Source organism: Denticeps clupeoides, chromosome 2 (assembly GCF_900700375.1).
Source record: "Denticeps clupeoides chromosome 2, fDenClu1.1, whole genome shotgun sequence".
NCBI classification, from domain to species: domain Eukaryota; kingdom Metazoa; phylum Chordata; class Actinopteri; order Clupeiformes; family Denticipitidae; genus Denticeps; species Denticeps clupeoides.
In genome coordinates, this window is record NC_041708.1 from 18528849 (window position 1) to 18550504 (window position 21656).

The 21656-nt window shown below is 39.9% G+C and overlaps 1 protein-coding gene across 3 annotated transcripts in view; it reads right to left on the reverse strand.

Annotated features, from left to right (window-relative positions):
• Positions 1-21656, reverse strand: part of grik4 (glutamate receptor, ionotropic, kainate 4) — a 144342-nt gene that overhangs the window by 39641 nt on the left and 83045 nt on the right. For all 3 annotated transcript variants that reach the window (XR_003742932.1, XM_028959152.1, XM_028959164.1), the window contains exons 5-8: positions 14965-15062; positions 9129-9294; positions 4571-4749; positions 1312-1365 (exon numbers count right to left, since the gene is read on the reverse strand). Coding sequence is in view for 2 of the 3 variants with exons in the window: in XM_028959152.1 (XP_028814985.1) it covers positions 1312-1365; positions 4571-4749; positions 9129-9294; positions 14965-15062 (497 nt within the window). In the remaining variant the exon portion in view is untranslated. The remainder of the gene's footprint in view (positions 1-1311; positions 1366-4570; positions 4750-9128; positions 9295-14964; positions 15063-21656) is intronic.

Here is a 21656-nt window from a genome sequence, read left to right on the forward strand (position 1 = left end):
TTTTAGGAACATTTCAAAGGGATGAGCCCACATCCCATTGCCCAATCCATATCCTACCACACAGGCGCTGCCCACTTCAGGTCCTATCACTATCACAGTCGCTTTCCACTGCATCTCTCTCAAGTGTGGGGGTACCAGTAATACTAAAAACAAACAGCATATGTAGGTCCAACACATTTGATCATTTTAAACTGTACAATAGTCAATATTAACTTTAGTAATAATTAACATTAATTGCCATAACATGTGTATTGAAGTCAACACAATGTATTATGCTAGCACTCACATTTGTGACCATTAATACACCAAATATGATTTTCTGTAAACTAAGATATTTAATTGCCCTTTTTCATAGCACTCTGAGGAAGGCATTCCCCTTCACAGGTGCAAACAGGAATTAATGACGTCCGGTCAGGTGACCTTTTTGTAGGTTTGGGTTAATTAGGATGGTAATTTAAGTTGCCTTTGTCCTTACTCCCTTGTCTTGCTTAAACCCATGTACGTTCTTTTGTTAATTAAACCATCACCATTTAGGCATGAAACCATTGTGGTTGTTGTATTATAGCAATGTTGGAGGGTGAGGTCAAGAACACAACACAGTCTTGACAAATGTCAATTCAAATGAGTAGCAGAAAATGCTGGCAGCATATGAACATCAATGAGCAGCATAGAGCTTATTTGAACTCATGTGCTGATGCCTGTTCATTCCAGCAAAAATGCCATTCTGCTTATTTCAATCCTAATACACCTAACCTGATACAATATATCATTCTTTTCATGTATTTAAATGAATAACACCTGAGCATCAAAGGACCTTTTTTTAAGATAAACTCTCTCCACCAGGCTCCTCTCATCAAGAAGTCATAGAGAATCCAGTCATAATGATAACTGAAAAAATATTTTTCTGATTCAAAATTTGTTTAGATGTTTAATTGTTATTAGTTATTAATTCAAGATGCATAGAGTTTACTTAGAGTTAAACTAAGTAATGTATGTAATTAATGCCCAACTGAGAGACATGGGTTACTACTTCAAAACTGAATTATGATATTTGCCAACTGTAAGAACCCTTGCAGCAAAGTAGTTGTACTCTTAACACTGTAGAAATTCTTGTGGATTTATTTCATTCTAAATTGTTATTTTCACTCAGGGTTGTATTATTTGCTTACTAAGATGGGTACCATGACTGCATTGTCCTGTTTCTGACTGTGGAACATGATATTAAGAGAAAAATGAGAGAGAAAGAGGTCGAGCTGGAAAGATGCTGACTTCCCTGAGCAGGTTACCAGAAGGTGACACAAAGCAGCTTACCAGTGAAGTGAAGATGTATGTGTAGTAGACAGACAGCATTCCCAACTCTGAAGCCTGTAACAGTCAAAGAAAAGAATGGGTTGCTTGGTTACTTCTTTTATGGCTGTTAAATTCAAGTGTTAATAAAGTTTGTTGACCTTTATTTTTCATTCACAATTTACTCTGTGCAAAAAAGTATTATTTCAAAATTTAAAAAAATCGAGGAATCATAAATGGATTAATTCAATCGTTACTTTGTGGTGTATTGAGCTCATCACCGATAAACTGACCAGGTCTCTTCACACCAAAACAACCATGAAATCCTCCACTATGCTGAGCAATCTTACAGCTTTGGTAATTTTTTGCAAAAGTAATCCCCTCCAGAGAGTGGTGCAAACGGTTTTTTTATCCAGGACTTAACCTGTTTACCAGACTGCCATTTATTAGACGGTACCAAAACACCCCACCCAAAACCAACAGCACAAAGAGCATAACGGAGTTAAAAAAAAAAAAAAAAAACTCAATTAACATGATGCACTTACGGCTGCTCAAGACTCATTAGAAACTTTTCCCTTCCCTTATATATATATTGTAGTTTCTTCTATTTCAACGTACAACCATCTAAGACAAAAAAAGTGATCTTAAGGATGCTTAGGAAATATGCTAGTGCTTTTATTTTGTTGATGACATCCACACCAGTAAAACACTGTTAAGGCTGAAGGGAACAGAATTTGGCCATGGCACTGCACGTTTACTGTACCAAGTGGGATTCCTTTCGTAATGTGAACAGCAAGCTCTGTTCCATCGGCTGACTCTGGTGGGTGAAGTGCAGTAAGCAGTCACAGAAGCAGGAACAAATGCAACAAATCCGCTTCAGCCTCAAGGCCACGCTCGTCACATTTCCGTTTTCAACTGTTAGAAAGCTGAATGAAAAGAAAGGGCACGGAGCATTCTGCTTGCTCAAGAAAGACAAAAGGTTGTGATGCATTAAGTCATACCTATTCAGTAACACTGCATGGTCTCCATGGAAACAGGAATAAGGCTCGAAAGCATCCGATGTTTTTCTAATTGGCAACACCTGTGTGATGAAAGGTACTTCAACCCTCCTACAAGTTTCTGTTTGCATGTTTTCTGTGTGAGTCTTACGAAGTAAAAAAGCACATGTATCTGTTTCAATGTTTGTTGTGCCGAATACTGAAAATTATGAACTTAAATTACATTGTTTCACAAGTGTTCATTTCAGCTCATAGACTACAGTCAAGAATCTCATCAAATAGACTGAATGCAAAGGTAGAAAAATATAGGAGCGCAGTCGAGAGAACAACCATGTTACCAGGGTTAAACATAATCCACAGAGATAGTAACGTACAACAATGTGTTATAAATGAATACATATGGCTTAACAAAAAAGGTGAAATAACTGAAAACAAGTTTTATATTTTAGTTTCTTCAAAATAGCCGCCCTTTGCTCTGATTACTGCTTTGCACACTCTTGGCATTCTCTCGCTGAGCTTCAGGAGGTGTCACCTGAAATGGTTTTCCAACAGTCTTGAAGGAGTTCCCAGAGGTGTTTTGCACTTGTTGGTGACTGTGGAGGCCAGGTCTCCACTTTTTTGTTAAGTACATAACTCCATATGTGTTCATTCATAGTTTTGATGCCTTCAGTGAGAATCTTCCAATGTAAATGGTCATGAAAATAAAGAAAACACATTGAATGAGAAGGTGTGTCCAAACGTTGGTATGTAGATGACATTTTTTGTGTCCTCACATGATGAATGAGATTACATCAAACCTCAGATGTGTGTTGGTTCTACCATGTGTATCTACCATGTAGTGTCCTCATGTCACTTGGTTCATGTTGATATAGAATTCATGTCTTAAAATCCTTCAAATTCTTAATAGAAACATTTTATGCGATTAAACTTTTGTGTTCTTATGGGATTGTTAGGCAATCGTGTATGGATAAATACAGTGTCTCCAACACCCTTTAGATGGCAAATTACAAAGAATTCTATGCAAAGCAGCCTTAAAAGGACACTTTGAGACAATTCCTGGCTATACGTGTCATGATTAGGTGCAGTTGGAGACTCCCCTGGCACCAATCTGTAAGGCAGCAGGGCGGTTATAAGGTGCGTCTGAGCAGCCATTCAGGACTGTGACATTTTTATGTGGACCATGCAACATATGTATAGTGTTGTTTTCAGTTCTGGCAATCGCCACACGCGGACGTGACATTATGTATGAAGCTCTGTGCCATTCCTAGGGCTACAATGCATTGTCTTCATTTGTATATTGCCTATCACATCACAAAATGTAATAATAACATGATCACCTGAAGGAAGAATTTAAACATGGAATCAGCTTACTATGATACTGAAATGGACCATATAATCCAAATGTCACAATGCTGAATATTGTTGAATACCCTGTCATTGTGTATCTTACTGTGTCCTGCTGTGAGTCTCTTTGTACTTTTCTTCCACAAATCCCATTTTCTGAGTCATGTGAATGCATCCTGTTCCCCTGCCATGCTCCGATCCATGACACGAACACATGGAAGCGTATGATTTCTACTGCACATACCGTTCTGTGCAAAATTATAGCCTCAAGTGAAAAAATACTATAAACGTAGAACGTAAAGTGTTAATCCTGACCAAATATCCAGTGTAGCCCAAAACCTGAAAAGGACTTCCAATATGCTTCACTATTGCCTCAGACACTTGCTTTTGTACCACTCTCCAAGCCGTCAGTGAACACACTGCTTTCTTGTTGCTGTATTCAGTCTTGACATATCATGAAACTGTCATTCATGACTTTCATTTAAGCCTTCTACACAACTATTTCTGTTTCAGTAAAATACTATGTTTCAACTTATGTGGGAAACAGAAACCTTCTAGATCATACACCTGAATTTACAAAGTCCCTGCATTTGTTTAAATTTACCAATGAGAAATGATGCTGGTTTGAAGGCAAAGAATAGTCACTTCAAATAATTCTTTGATTCAGATTTTCTTTTGTTTAGTCACATTGTGTTTTGCAAATGTGTTAAAAATGAACAGTTATTCTTTAGAAGGCATTCCTAGTTTACAGCATTGTGCTTTTAGAAGTGTGAGACAGCCTTAGTAGTTACTGAAATCAATACGTAAAAGAGAAACAACATTACGACACCTTTTGAATTCAGAAAAATATGCTTATTTAAATAATTTGACTAATTATTAGTGAGCAGACAGTAATGTGAACACATTGTTTTTTACACCACCACTGGAGTGCTCATACTAACCTTCTCTAGAATGATGTGGGACATGGTGGCATTAGCATCCACTATGATGGTGGCTGTTTTGTCATCACGGATCTCTTTCAGGAGAGGAGTGGGGTCCTGGCTCTCATCCAGCATGCGTACCGAGAGTGTGTCCTTAGAGATGAGAAACTGGCGCAGTAGCCTCTCCAAGTTCAATAGGCCTGATGAGCAGATGGCGAACATCATACATTTATTGGGAATGCAGAAAATACAGATCATTCAGTTCCTAAACAAAATAGCTGAACCGCTCTCCTGTATCAGCACTCATTCATAGTCATTTATGGAAATGGTCGACCAACAAATAGTTATAGTTGACCTGCAAACACTGAACCTGTTCCAAATGAACAAAGAGCAATTCCGTTTTTCATCCGTAAAACGGTCATTCCTTTTTATCTTGCAAGTTTGTTGTTCAGTGGTTCTAAAAAGGTCTCTAGACTTGAATCATGTGTTGCGGTAGATTAACATCAGCAAAACCATCCAGATTGGGTTTGAAAAGATTTTGCCCACAACTTTGGTCTTTGACCTTGAAAGAATCTGTTTTTTTTTTGTAAAGGACAGGCTGAGAGAGTCGGAAAATGTCTGGCTTCCATTTCTTGCCGTTCTGAAGAGATATGCTCTCTAATATGTTTGCGCTGCATTTAACTTGTGGTAGACCTGCTCATGGGTGCTGGGTTGGTTGGAAGTCTGATGGAGAGGGGTATTTTGTTTGTTAACACGTTGTCATGGCCAACACACATCCAGCCCACCAGAGAGCGCCAGAGCAGCCAGGAAGACCACGACCCGGAAGAGGAAACGGAAGCGTGCAGCGTCGAGTATAAAAGTCGGGTGACCCCAAGGAGACGCTGCACGCTCTTTGTATGAGACTACTCATTCGAGACGCTCGCTCGCTTAGACCACGACCTAGATCTATTAATCCATGAATAACGACCTTCGCCTGACCCCGACTCCGAGAATTGCTTGATCCTTTGGCCTACGACGAAATCCATGTTCCCCTGCCTTCCTGCCTCCCAAGACGTCCTCCCGTCCCGCCCACATTCCTGGACAACCCTGAAACCCGCCGGCTTCCCATTCTCTTCTGCCCCGGGAACCCCCATGGATCCTGACTTCACTTCCCGCCGCGCTGCAGTGCGTCCACTGCTCCCTCCACGTCCCCATTCCCCGCCAGCCTCTCCCCCACAGACCAAACGCCCCCGATCCTCCTCCCCAGCCCCTAGCATGTCTGCAAATGCGTCACAGAACTCACCGTGTGACACATGTCTTGGTTGTTTTATGTGTTCTAAAAAATACACTACAAATACACTAAAATATATGAAGAACTTCCATAAAGGCATTCTTGAGATATCCCAGGCAAGCAGAGGGATGGACAACCTGAGAACATAAAACCTCTGCTCATCGCTCCAGAATAATCAATGTACTGGTTTGTACTTTTTTATTACCCCGTGGAATGTAGCAGCTGTTTGTAGTGTCCATTTTGCCTCCTAACTGTTTTTGCTGGCAGCTTCCCTTCCAGCTGAGTCAATGGCTTCAGATACTTCTTGTCTCGAATACCATCAGGCTATCTGTTTTATTCCTTCCTCAAATGCCATCGGATACAGTGTTATGCAATAAATCAGGGACAAAGGTCATGAATATAATGTATATCCTCCAGTGTTTTTGGGGTAGTAACTGTATTTATGCTGTCAACACAGAGAGCCTGGTATCTGGATACAAGCTGAAATGTATATATATATATATATATAGTTAACATAGTAATGAGTTGATCCGTAACATAGGCCCAGGGTTCAGACCGGAGTTTTGTGCTCACCCCGTTTCTGTCTGTTCTCCATCGGGTCATGTTTGCCCCTGTCTCTTGTATGCATCCTATTTCCTCATCTCCCTTTCCTGTCTGGCCACTGTGACACTTGAATATGGCTACAGCAACAATCTGAACAGTTTTCTTTTTATCTTACCTTGCTTATTTGAAGTGAATAAAAACTCTGTCACTTTACAGCTTAAAGCACATTTGTTCTACAAATCTCATTCCAGCAACATTTATTTAAACTTTTCATTCTCACTAGGAAAAACTAAATTGGATATAAAAAGAAAATGACTGAAGATTTTTTCTTTATTCTCCAGCACCAAACATCAGTCCTATTAGACAACTCAAATAATCAACACAGCATAGAAAGGAAAGCCTTACAGTTCATCTAATGTGCTTTTAGTGAGTCTTACCATTCAGACTCTTTTCAAGTTTTTACAATTTGAAGGAGTGAAAATTATTCTGATGTATCAAGCTGCAGCCATGAACATTAACCTGCTTGCTTGTTCTGTCCACACCTAGCCAAGAACCTGTTTAAACAACAAAATGTGGGTACATTTCATAATTTGTCAATTTAATACACTGTACATGTGTTTGAGAAGCTGTAAATTAAACCAATCATGTTAATTCTTTGTTATTATGTTTCCTGATTGTGTTCACCTGTGTATGATTTTATAAAGCTGCCCTGTTTGTGTCTGTTCGCTGTTGAGTCATTGTCTGGTGATGTTTCCCTTGTCCTGTCCACCATGTATTAAACCAAGGGTGGTAGTAGCCTAGTGGGTAACATTGTGTCCCTGAGCAAGACACTTAACCCTGCGTTGCTCCAGGGGAGCTCCCTGTAAATTCTGATTGTAAGTCGCTCTGGACAACGTCTCTGTGACGTTGTGCGTATGAACCCTTCTTCCTCGCCATGTTCAGCCATCATGACATTGATGTATGAGTGTCTTAAAATGTATAAAATTATACTCAAATATAAGGAAAAACTTATTAAACTCAGTATTTCAGCATAGCTTTGTGTTCTGCGCTTTATTCATCCTGCTTGATGTAAAAGTTTTCTTGCATGACAGATAGAAAACTGGGAGCTCTCAGGGCACTTGCACACTGCTGCATTGCTATTATAGTGGCAGATTAGTCTATTAGTGTAAGAGTACAGAACACTTTTTTTGCAGAGGAAATGCAGAGTGTGTGAAGTGAAATCTCAGAGCAGAGCAAAAACAGCAGGATTGCACCAACATTTCCTGAGGTGAAATAAGATGGTCCTTATTTTCTGCCATGAGCAGATAGCTGCACCCTTAATACCCTAAGGGGTGTATCAAGGAGACCAGGAAAGAAAGGGTGGATTCTAAATGGGAAAATGTCAGTTTCAGACACTAAACACTTGCATAGCACCAGACAAATATCAAGTGTTAAAAGAAATGTTTTTGTATGTGCCCTGTATGCGAATAATGTATTATTGTAACAGTGAGAGGTCCCTTCCTCATCGTTTCTGCCCAACAGCAATATTTATGAAGCAGTAAAATGATTAATGAGGCCAACAATTGTCCCCAGGCATAAATGACATTGACAGTGCAAAACAAGCATATGTGTGTAGTGCCTGTTTGTGTAGACTGGTCATGCACCACGGATCATCACTGCATTGCCTGCCATTTCCTGATGACACCAGAAACTCGGCCACATTATCCCCCTCAAGAGAGAGGCAGAGCTCTGCCTAGGCCCTCAGATGTTATTTTCTCCCACCACTGCCTTCAGGGAGAATGAGCTGTCAGAGCATTAATGCAGATGATGAGTCCTGGCTTTCACCCCGACTGCACCAGGGCACACAATATAATAGGGACTGCTTCTACCTAGTCTTCTGCCGAATGACCTGTGGCCATTATAAGCTGCCAACAAATAGCTTTTAATATGTATCAAGTGTTTGTGGATTCCCTGTTAAGTTACTGAAATTTACTCAGTGGTCTATGCTGTTCAAACTGTAATTGATGTTTTTTCTAAAGTCAAGGAACATTTTCAGGACAGGTAATTCATCAGACATTAGTTCTGTAATAATAAGAGAGCAACATCTTATGGAAGCTGGAGTCCTGGTTAAAACCCTTAGTCAACATATCTGTGGCTAATCTGAATTAAATACATGAAATGTTCCAAACACACCTTTTTAAAATGTTCCACTTGAAATGCGAAGTAAGAATTTGTGAACTCAGCACTAGTCAAAGAGAGGCGAGTGTGCAAGCTCAACACTTCCCTGTAACAGGCTAAACTGGAGACCCAGCCAAGCACACCTCAAAGCTCTAAGCAGATTAAAGGAAAGGTTAGCCAGTGGCAGAGGTTCAGATCCTTTAATCAGCTACCATGTGGAAATGAACACACTTCTCTTTGAAAACCACGAGGCTCCTCTCCAGGTCGTCTGTCAGTACCATTCACCCTTTTCATCCTCCCAGACGGGCTTGATCTGTGCTTCCCTGCAGTAATGTACGCTTCTGTTTCATTGTTACAGACAGCGAGGTGCAGCATTAGCCTTGGCAGGGGAGATTTGAAATTAAATGCCTTAGACTTAAGACAAGGGAAGTCAAGCAAGGACTCGCATTCTAATGAAGTAATTAACAATTTCCCTTTGTAGTTTAAGCATCAGAATGTGCTTTCATGATAATAAAGACATTTTTTACTCAGAGCAAATAACACAAGGAGAGAAACAACAAAAGGGAAACAAGCATCAGAGAGCCAGGGAAAAGTGAAAGAAAAACTCACAATCAGCTTGAGCACAGATGAGACAGGATGTGGAGCTGTTAAAGAATGTTAGAAGACCAGCCACAGCCAGGCTGATATCACTGTTGGTTGGCCGCAGGTCAAGGGTTGTGAAACGGGGAAACTGGACCTTCAAAATGTCTTCTGGGGCAACCTTCACAAACGGCACCTGCACAGGGGAGAAGATGCTGAAAATACCAGAACAACATATTCTTCTCTACCTCATAGAACATCAAATATTTATCCTTCTATGACTATTCAATGTGTTTGGTCTCAAAGTGCCACCTGTTCAGGTGATATCTGTCCAGTCTCACTTCTGCTCAACCGATTTTCTGGACAAATAAAAAATGTGCATGTTCTGCTCTCGTAGATGTTAGTGTCATTTACAACCCATACAACCCGTAAAATGAACACTAGCACTTTCAAATCAGATGAACCAATATTTTATTCAGAACAGAATACAGATAACATAACACATGTTGCACATTTTATTCACAGAATGAGCTTTTTTCTAACTTGATGTCTGCTAACAATACTTGTGACAGGGGCATGTTTACCATAATGTAGCATCTCCTCTTGTTTTGAAACATTTTGAAGATGTCTTGGCATCAAGGTTATGAGATTCTGGAGTTTATTTTGGAATGTGGTCCCTTTCTCGCCTGATCTAGTTTTCCAGCTGCTGAAGATCTTGTGTTAACATTTTTTTGTTTAATGACGCGCCAAATGTTGTCTACAGGTGAAAGATTTGGACTGCAGTCAGGCCAGTTCAGCAGGGGGACTCTTCTCTTGTAATAGCTGCAGTATCTGGTTTTCTCTGAAATAGACATAGTCTGGAGGGGATCATATATTTTTTATTCTTTTCAGCATTCATGGTTCCTACCAAATCATGCAAGATGCCCATAATTTATGCAGCTCGAAAACATCAGAGATTCTGGCCTCGGAGGACAGCTCTGACATGTCGTCCATGAGTACCAACAATAATGTCACATTTGGATTCGATTGACAATAGAACACTTTCTTACTCCATTTCAAATAAGTCTTGGCCCATGGGACATGGGACCATGTTAAAATATGGCTTGCATGATAGAGCTTTAGATGACATCTGCAGATGGCAATGCGAATTGTGGCCCATATAGTAATGTCATTGACACAATCATGCCAATGTTTCTTTGAATCTTTCGATGATATTATGCACTGTAGATGATGAAATTTGCCATGTATTTGTAATTTGACACCTCAATCTTTTTACACACTCTTTAACAGATTGGAGAGCCACTATCCATCTTTACTTCTGAGAGGCTCTCTAAAACATCACTTTTACAGTTAATCATGTTAAAGTCTGTGTGCTGACCTGCTGGGAGGTGATGGTGCGGGTGGTTGTAGTCAAAGATGTACAGTAGTTGACCATGAGTATGGCACAAAGCTCCGAGCCAGACAGCATGGGTGTTGGTGGGCACACCACTTCTATAACTTTTTCCCACCAGTCTTCTTCTTCTGCCTGGCTTACCATCACTCAGCCATCAATCTCTCCAAATGGGCCTGCAGCTCCAGGACGCAGCACTGTGTGGGCACTAGGGCACATGCTGTTTACGCATCTTCATCCCACCAGTCATCCTCCTCTTCACTCTCCTCCAAAAGGACAATTCTCAGGGCTTGTCTCGGCCTTCGGGGAAGTAGCGGAGTGGCTTGTCCAAGGTTCCTGTCGCTCTCATCTTCCCTACCCCACTTGAGGAACGTAAGCCCACCCGTTGTGGGTCCAGGGAAGAAATTCTGAAACTCTCCCAAGTTTGACGAGAGGTTGATTGAAGCAGTGGTTATAAGCTGATTACAGCTATTTATTTCTACCATATAAACTTTGGAATTAGATTTGTGAGACAATTATTGCACAAATCGTATCTAATTTCTACATTATATAACAAAACTAAGGCGTTGAAACAGAAAAAAACACTCTCTTCACCAGTTTAGGAGCCATGCAGCCTGGTCTGGAAAAATATCTCTTTCCATGCCTGCTGACATGACACAAACTAATCAAACAGAAATTACACTAAAGGTCTCCACATATTTTAAAGGGCTTATCCAAAGATCCTAAACAAATCACTTGGGGATGGTTTCTGTACAAAATTTGGACTTAAAATAAGTTTGATAGTTTGTCAGGAGTCTCACACGTTCCAAATTCTGAATGCAAGGGGGGGGCACAATAACGGCATTAACCATGCCTACTTTTTGCTCTAAACCCCATGGCGCTTTCACTGGGTGTTGCATTCTGAAAACAGAAGCGCAAACCCTGTTGGGCACAAAGCACAGGCCGCGTTCAGTCTGAAACTGGCTGAAAAAAACGTGTGGCAGTATGGAAAGTACAGCTGCTATAAAAATTGTGCACAAGATGCTGCCAGAATCTGCGTTTCACTATGGCACAAATAAAGAGAATTACTTATTACAGTAAAAATGGTTTTATAACCGATATTTAAAAACATTTAATAATCATACTATTAAATGTAATTTAGTGTATGCAGGGCACAACTGTGTGTGCGTGTGTGTGTGTAAACTCAACAGGGCTTGAAGGACATGGACTGAAGAGAAGGAGAGCCTCCTCCATCATGGCAGATTGGCTGTCTGCTGCACTCAGGGTGACGGTGCACTGCATGCACCCTGTTTTCCCCACTGGTTTCCCATCACATTCCATCAGGGTGTAATGGAGTCCCAGGAGCAGGGGGATGGATGGTCTGACAATCCCAGCAGAACGGGGCTCAATCAGCCCAACAGGAATGAACAGAAGGGAATGACTGAGGTTGCTGTGGCACTGGGAGGTCAGACCAGAGGATTACATATAACTGCTGGCTGCTCTTTTCCCTTCTTCTGCCCAGTTTTGATCATGAAATTAGTGTTTCTATAGTAAATTTTTGTTTAGTTTTTTTGGAACAGTAATGCTGTGTGTTTTGTCAGTGGATCTGCGGGAGGTTCTGCATTACAATGCTTTTTTAGGGGTAATGAACCAGTGATGTGCTTTATGCAATGAGTGACTAATTGGGAAAGAGACAGCCTGTCTCTGAGTGAAATAAAAACAGCTGCTGTTAGCTTATATACGCAATTTAAGCTGAATAGAAGTAATCCACTTGGTTTAATTAGACATGACATTTTTCAATGAGATTTATTCAGTTATATTATGCTCTCAGAACATAAAATGAATAAATCAACTTAAAAAATTCTCATTCTATGTTCACAGAAATGCTATTTAAACTACACAAAACTTTTTAAATGAAGGACATAAAATCTTAATGAAACAATAGAAGAAGGTTCTGGTGTATGATTCTACTCCATGGTGCCAAGATCCTTCCTGCTGAGGGCCTGTCAGGGCTGCAGACAGACAACTAACCAAACAAAACAATTCATTTCAGTCTATAGGATTTTAGAATTTATATAGAATTTCAGAATGTTGTAACTAAACTGGTTAGTTACAGGTCTTTTATTATTTTACATTTAAGGCATTTAGCAGCTGATCTTATCCAGAGCGAGAATTTGAACCTTCCGATTACAGATCAGTTTCCTTTCCCGCTAGGCCAACTACTGCCCCTGGGTTTGAAACTGGGTCTTCTGATTCATTTACATTTACATTTACATTTACAGCATTTATCAAGACGCCCTTATCCAGAGCGACTTACAATCAGTATTTACAGGGACAGTCTCCCTGGAGCAACTTAGGGTTAAGTGTCTTGCTCAGGGACACAATGGTAGTAAGTGGGATTTGAACCTGGGTCTTCTGGTTCATAGGTGAGCATGTTTCCCACAAGGCTACAAGTACCACTTACAAATCTCGTCATATTGATGATGACTACAGGACATAAATTACTGCATTAATTTGCATATTACCATCTCTCAATTTGTTTTGAAGGTTTTCACTCGATGTAACATAACCCACATGTGTTGCCATAAATGTATGCTGAACACAAAACTAAAACTGAAAATAACTTCAAATATAATTGTTTTTTTTTTCAGATTCATGTAAAAATCCCTCATACCACAGACTAATTGTTGGAATAAAGCTCATCCAATATGCTTCTGGTATTAATGCTAATCTAACCAGAATACCAATTTTACCTACAGCATCTAAAACACTAGCATATGGGTCCATATACAAGTGCGCAACTTTATATAAAACAGGAGGGATTGTTCCCATATTATAGTGGGAAATATATAAAATGTGGGGCACATAACACATTGACCAACGCAGGTTTAAATCATCCAGAATAAAGAAGCAGTGTTCATGTGAGCTGACAATCATTGGGTTCTGGTGTCAGAAATGAATCAAAGGTGTACAATATCATGTTGTCTTTATATTTATTCAAGTTATACAACCAATTAAAGATGGGATCTACAGAAGATTTCGTCCTGCTTGCACTAGTAATTTTGTGATTTTATCTCCGGTTGCCTCATTTCAACCAACTTGGACTCATCAGACTGTCAGCTTCAGAATCCTTTCAAAAACTGACCGCAAAGGCACCCGAATATTTCAGAGTCTTGGTGGGGAAAAGATCAGATCAGAATATATTTGCATTTCAAGAAATCTCAGGAAATAAATAGCAGTGAATTCTCAGTGCTTCTTAATAATGTATACACATGTATATTTATATAACATTGCAAGGAGCATCACAGTAAGCAATTTTTTATGCCGCTTGTTTTTGTCAGTCATTCATTATTAAAACCACTACACAAGGTTTATGATCTTTTAGCCATGTCTTTAGTTGTGGTCCTTTCATCAGACATACTCTCTTCCTCAGTGTCATTAGTCCACCACCTTTGATGAAAGCAGGTCAAATAACCTGTTGTCAATGCGGCCGTCTGAATACCAATTGAGACTTCAGCTGTCCTTATCTTTAATTGTCCCTTTCACTCAAATTTCATAAATCACATTATTAAGGCTGAAACAATACCCAACAAAACAGGCGAAATCCTGTTAAATGCCATAGGTTTGAATCCATGCTTGGAATGAGAGAGGTGTGGCAGGGGGGTTTAGCTTTTTGCTAGATGGTAAAGTGCAGGGCAAACGTTTGGACACACCTTCTCATTCAATGTGTTTTCTTTATTTTCATGAACATTTAAATTGGTAGATTCTCACTGAAGGCATCAGAACTATGAATGAAAACATGTGGAGTTATGTACTTAACAAAAAAAGGTGAAATAGCTGAAAACTGCTTTACACACTCTTGGCATTCTCTCGATGAGCTTCAAGAGGTGTTGGTTTTCCAACAGTCTTGAAGGAGTTCCCGGAGGTGTTTAGCACTTGTTGGCCCCTTTGCCTTCACTCTGTGGTCCAGCTCACCCCAAACCATCTCGATTGGGTTCAGGTCCAGTGACTTTTGTTAAGTACATAACTCCACATGTGTTCATTCATAGTTGTGATGCCTTCAGTGAGAATCTAACAATGTAAATGGTCATGAAAATAAAGAAAACACATTGAATGAAAAGGTGTGTCCAAACTTTTAGCCTGTACTGTATACATTTGCATGAACTATATACAATGTAGCAGGATGCTTTTTATGCCTGTGCACGAATGCTAATATCCAGCATGGCTTAATACATGCTGCAATAGCACTGCTTAGAGATTAGAATACAAAGAAGCCGTAACTTAATGATGCATTATGTATTCTCTTAGATATAGTCAAAGCTGAACAGGGGCAGACTGTGGTATATCTGTATAAAAGTGTCCACTGGCATTTTAGCAGAAATGGCCTATATTACTTTTTGATAATACACAGCTTGTAAGAAGCACTGGGGAGAGGAGAATCTGAATCTGCTGTGCCTGGGAAGAAAGACTGTGATGTACCCACAACGAATTACTTACTTCCTTCTCTCCACAGATATTGCTAATGATCGAGTTGGAAGCTGGACTAGCAGAAGGACCCAAAACTGCCACCACTCCTTTAGACAGGATCTGACACACTGACAAGACAGAAAGAAAAAGAGAGATCAGTATTTGGATTTTTTTTTTTTAAGGAAAGACATGAAAGATAACTAAAAAAGCAACAAAAAGAAGTAATAAACATCTGACTTTAATAAAAGAGTTAGACTAGACAAACATATAACTCATAGCACCTTGAAACTTCAAATATACCAATGCAAGCTGTACAAGATTATGGACTGTATTATGTACCAGCTTGTTTCCTCTAGTTTGTTAAGAATTTTAAAGAATTTGTATTTCACAACATGAACAATTAAGAAAAAAAGAAGAAATTAAGATCAGAATCGCATGATTGCTTGCCGTAGTTTCTGTGATATTTTATTCAACTTGCGGGCATCAGGGAGCTGCTATTAATTTACGGGAAACTTTTGGGAGACATCTGGCACCAGCCACAAGTCTCCATCGCGAGATAATAATAAGCGGTAAGGCTAAGCGCTTATACTATTTTATTTAAATTTTGCTGTGCACAAAGATCAATAATCAATAAATATCAGTCAGCATCATTCATTTAAGTGATGCAGATGGTGAAACAGAATGCAAACATTCAATAATATTATGCATGTCAGTCCACTCAGATTGACATTAGGAGCGCGACTTAAGAAGCATTATCTTCAGTACAGTAGCCTATTTAGATAATACATTCAGTCAAATCATTTGATACTCATATTACAAAAGAGATGCCTTCTACCTGCAAAACCCTACCAAACTTCATACTTTGAGACCACAAGCTAATTAACTAGTTCCTAGATCTCATAAAGCCACAGCTGGATACAGAGCACTGTCTTACAGAGCTCTCTAGATATATATTAATCTGCCCTCAGATGTTAGAGATTCAGACACTTTATCAGCATTCAAATCAAGGCTTGCATGTAAGACTTTAATTTATTCCACTGCTCAATACTCTCTCTTATCTCTGCTGGCTTCCACTACCACATTAACATTGTTACACTGATTTATTTTTCCAATCCAAAATGGACCGAATCCAAGGCCTTCACTGTGAAACCACTATCATATCCCATTTTCTGAGTACCATTGACTATTTTCCTTCACTTTACATATTTAATTAGATTTAATTATCAGGTAATACTTGATCAGTTTTTTTATCAAAATGCTACATACTTTGTATTAAAAAAAAAAAAAAAAAAAAAATTTATATATATATATATATATATATATATATATATATAGAGAGAGAGAGAGAGAGAGAGAGAGAGAGAATATTAATGCAAAGAGAAAAGTTAATGCACAAGCCTCTTTGTAGCTTTGATTGGTCAGTTATCAGATCAGCAGTGTCATGCAACAAAAAAAAAGCACAACTAAGGATCTGGATCTATTGAATAACCAGGTTATTGCATAATCTCTATCATCAGTTCTCCAACAAAAGCATGGATATATTTCAGAATCAGAATGAAAATTAGGTCACCTCTGCACTGAAACTATGCTTCAATGAAAGGTTGGTAGGTAACCAATGCTACAGTAAGTACAGGAGAATATCTCCTAACATTTCTCCCAGTTTTGAATGTCATTATCTCATCTTTTTATTATTTAACTGTATGTCTATTGTGTAAAGAAAATGCAACAAACTCAAAAAGTAATGATTGTCATCAGCAGAGTAATTGCACATCATACCAGTCAGCAGTCAACAAAAGTCAATATACAATAAAAACATAAAAAGGACAAATCACCTCCAGAAGTAGTGTTTTCTGAAATTAGCATAATTTCCTCAAATCATAAATCTCTTGAAGTGTAAAGCATTTTTCACCCACAAGCAATGTAGCTGAGCAAACAATGAAAATAAATCACTGAAATGGTAGAAAATAAATAAACAGTTAAAAAAAACACTTATTATGTAAAGTTTTTACATAAGACCGCTATGTCAAAAAAAGCTTTTAGAGATTCAGTCCATTCAAAGGTCTCTTCTGTAACATTGGGTGAGACAGTAAATCAGTTGACAGCTTTTCTTTATCTTTTGACTTTTCTTTTTCCAGTTTCCACCCGGGTGGTTTTGAGCCTACATCCTAGTCTCCCATACATATTTCACAATCAATACAGGGCAGCAGAAACTGCAGAAGTTAACTTAATGGAACATTTCTCTTTCCTCATCCTTATTTTATTTCAAGCAAATGAAAGTAATGTGCCACAACCACTGCTGCAATTGAGGGAATTAAGTCTAAATGAACTTATCAATTGGTTCCCTTGTCATTTAACAATGTGCCTGGAAAATCCACTATTGGCAAAAAAGTAAAGTGATTGGCAATAATCAATATGTGAAGTGATGTGAATTCTGCCATACAGTTTGGGGATTTGTTCTTCAATGTCCTAATAAATGAGGCAAACATACAACCACCATGACCAACCTAACAGTGATCCCCATTCAACTACTAAATATTACTGATAATTACTGTAGGCTATACTGACCTACAAAGCCATACATGGAGTAGCACCATCCTACCTCACAGCCCTTATTACACCACGCACTGCACTTCGTTTACTCCGAACCTCCAGTACTGCTCGCCTGGTCCCTCCATCTCTGAAGGTAAAAGGAAAACACTCATCTAGACTCTTCTCCGTCTTGGCCCCTCGGTGGTGGAATTAACTTCCCCTCGAGGTCAGAACAGCTCAGTCACTGAGCACCTTCAAACGACAGCTCAAGACCTTCCTCTTTAAAGAATATTTAGATTAAATTGTAACTTTCTTGTTGTCAAACTTGTGTACAGAATCTACAACAGAGTGAATAAAAAGATTGTATTCATAGTTGGGATAAATGTAATGTAAATGTAAATGTACTAAATCAACAAGGTGTAATTTCGCCCAGCTTGTGTCTACAACAGTTTCTCAACCCTGTTCCTGGGGGAACCCCAGCCAGACAGTTTTTATTCTAGCCCAAACCATTCACAGAGTTGCATGTTATTAAGATATACCTGAGCCTAATGTCAGGATGCAGTTGAAAAGATCTGACAGTTGGCCCTCCAGAAGCTGTTCTACAGCAGAAACTGTAGACTACAACTTTTAACAGATTTCACCCATGTGCACACAGATCCAATATATATGAAAAAAAAGTTCTGTTCTTTAACATCCATTTGGGTCTGTTCTACCTCTACCTGCACTGTAAGTTTGACTTCAATTGAGCTTCTTTGAGTCTGAAATGGTGATGGTATATACGTATGTATATATGACATATATACTAGACGTGTGTTTGTGGAAGCCACCATCTTTTTGTAGAGCTTTATTCCAATTAGTGCAGTCATGGCTGGTGAATATGTCTTCACAGTCCGAATTGGAAACACTAAATACGTGGAAGGCAAAGCACATTTCTTCAAAACTGATAAAACTGAGTGTCTTTATGAATATGTGCTTGGGATAATTAAGTAAAATACTCTTGGATGGGCTATCCATATTTAAGTCAGGCAGACTGGACTGTATATTGTGTTTAAGGCAAAGATTTTGAGTAGCCGACATGGGTGTAGGCTTATCTTCATCTTGTGGTGGTTCAGTTGCCGACGTAGGTGTGCTGTGCTCCGTGTTGGTAGCAGAGGTGCTGGGCTTAGCCATGGAGAGACAGAGGTTGACAAGATGTCTGGTTTTTAATAAGTCACCTCTGCATGGCTTTTGGTACAACAAATCATGAAATAAAAGAAAAATGGACCATTTACTCTTGTTTTAATTGAAGGATGCGATCCAAAAGTTCAAAATATGCTACAAAATACATGGCGAAGTGAACTGTCAGCAGCACAATGCAGTCTAGTGGAGGTGGCACTGATGGGGGGCAGTGCCATCCTAAGCACCCCCCCTCTTGCTATGCCGCCAATGCCCTAGTTCTGGAGAGATGAATTATAATGTAAAACAGCCTGTTCTGAGAGAGACTGAGAGGTTGGCAAAAATACCCAGCAAATTATTTAAATGAGATCATAGACCTATTTTCTCTTTTTTAAAAAGGATATATGGGACATATATGACCTGTGTGTGAGTCAGGAATAGGGAACAGTAATGCCCCTAGGGGGCGCTCAGAAGCCTTGCAGATGACAACCCAGAAGCAGTCGCAGACGATGTCGGGGTAGGATATAAAGCTGGGCCACCATATTGCATTCTCACCCGCTCAACATTCATGGTTTATCCTGGTGCTGCTGCAAGCTACAAATCTAGAAATCTCATAATGAACGCCTGTCTAGACTTTTGGATTGCCCTTACCTGTACTTCTGCATGTTTGTTTGCTCATTATTAACCTGCCAGAAGGCCCCCTCTGGTACTGTTCCTGTACTGTCACGCCTCTACTGAACACTCCCCCAACCAACTACGCTTGCTGAACCAGTGCAACAGCACACGTACCTGCTGTAGCCAGCGACCTTCTGCTTCCACCTCCATGCTCACCTCATGCTCTCAAGCTCTCCCCTCTGTTCTCCTACTCCCAGTGTCACAGCCCCACCCAGAGGGGACGCCAAACTACCCCCAGGACTGACCGTCCTGAAGCTGGCGAGGACAAGTTGGTATAAACGTCCTGCCACAACCTTAGCCCACTCTTCAGTGTGAGCTCATTCCGTGTCATTGCTCCCTGGATTGCCTGTTGCTGATTAAGCCTTGTTTGACCTCTTTTTTTGGATTTGCCCTCATCTGTTCGTGGTTGTCCTTGATCTTCCCAAAACCTTGTCTGAACCCTGATGCCTCTTCTGACCAAGCCCCAATCTGGAGCGTATTGTTGACAACCCATGACTGTAGACTATTGTTCTGCAAGCACAACTCCTTTTTCCTCCAGCCATAGTATAGGCTGTGCCTTCTCTATCACCGTGTTCTAACCCTGACGCCATGCGGGATCCTGAACTGCTGCTTCTCCCTGCACCCCTGTCTTCCTGCTCCTACTCACCCCACTTCCTGCCCCTTCTCCCCAAAAGACCCCATTCCATGTCTCCCTGCTCTCCTGCTTCTTCTCCTGCTTCTTCAGTCCGCGAATGCACTGCTGTACCCTTACATTATAAACACAAATTCTTCCTGTATTTTCATATATAAAGAACACAATCAAAACCATAATCAAACCATGTTGCTAAATAAACTATAGTTCAAAACAATGGACTGAAAGCTGGTAAAAAGAAGTTGAGTGGAATGAAAAAGTTTGAATGAAAAAAAAGGTTGTAATCCACCCACCTCAAGATCATATTAATCCCCTGTAGAAGAGCAAAAATGCACAGAAATGAATTCAAACATTTATTAATTGCAGAATGTGTTTAGTCGAATAGGATTCAATTCTCTACAATATCTTCACTGCATATGAATTAATCATAAATGTTTGATGTTACTTTAGACTGCTGTGATAATGTCCTTAGACATTTGAGATTTTGGATGCATTTACGCAGCCTGTCTCACAACTGTATAAATTACAAGATTCATGATTCTCAAATGTTTCTCATCCAACGTCTACGTTGTCCAGTCTCAGGTGATGTTCTCCAAAGCCTACAAAGATTTGAATAAAACAGCAACATATACAATTTGGATAGTCAAGCTATTTTAACCATAAGTTTGAAATGTAAATTCGACTTTTACATCAATGCACCTTAACAACTGCTTTGCCTCATATCTACTCCATGATCATTACTTCTATAAATCAGAAAAAAAATTCTGTCATGGCTGACCTTCCACCGCCGGGCATGGGGACGTCCAAGACGACAGCCACTCGGAAGTAGACATAAGTATCCGGCAGCCATCTTGGACAGTGAGTGCTCATTGTCATTCTTTCCTTTGCTGCAAGCGTTCTATTCCTGACAGATACTGCTCCACGCTGACCAATTGCCATTCGACCATGCCTCTTGGATTGTCCACGTCTGTACCTGTTCTTCACCTGCCTCAGACCATTCCCTTGTCTCGCCCTCTGATGTACCTATGTTGCTGATGTTGCTGACCCACACCACCCGACTCCACTACAGCCCCCGACCGTCCAGTACCACTGCGCCACAGTAACCCAAGTCGCTCGTACTGCACTGTGCGCTCCGCCTCCCACCGTGGAGTGAAAACCCAGACTGCACCACCAGCACCTCATCTGCTGTTCCACTGCTGCATTACAAACGCCCTTGCCCTTCATTCTCCAGTCTATCATGGCCTCACCTTGCAGTGTTTAAATCTCTTTAAATTCATTTTCTTTAAATTACACCACTGGTTTCAACTTGTTAGAACATATGCTTTCTTATAATGACTTCTTCCCATCCCAATAGTAAGTGTTGTTTTATTGCTAGAATTGGATGGGTTTCCGGTCTGATTCAGTGTGTTACCCAAGATGCTGCACTTTCCACTACTGTGTGGTTAAATTAAACCCAAATATAGTCAGACCTCCTGTAATTCAGCAACTGGGGAAGAATGTGACCATGTGTTTGTAGGCCAATTTATATATGCACTGCACATCGTTTTGAAATTTGCACTCACACTGTCAGAGCAAATATACAGAACCACTGAGGATTCATTTGCATTTTGAAAACATCACAACTTCCCATTTTTATGTATCAGAAAAAGATTAAATCACTGAATCAGCCGCAGCATGTCTTGCAGCTGAAAACAATGCAATAAGGCAGAATGGTTCTCGGATTCCTCTCATC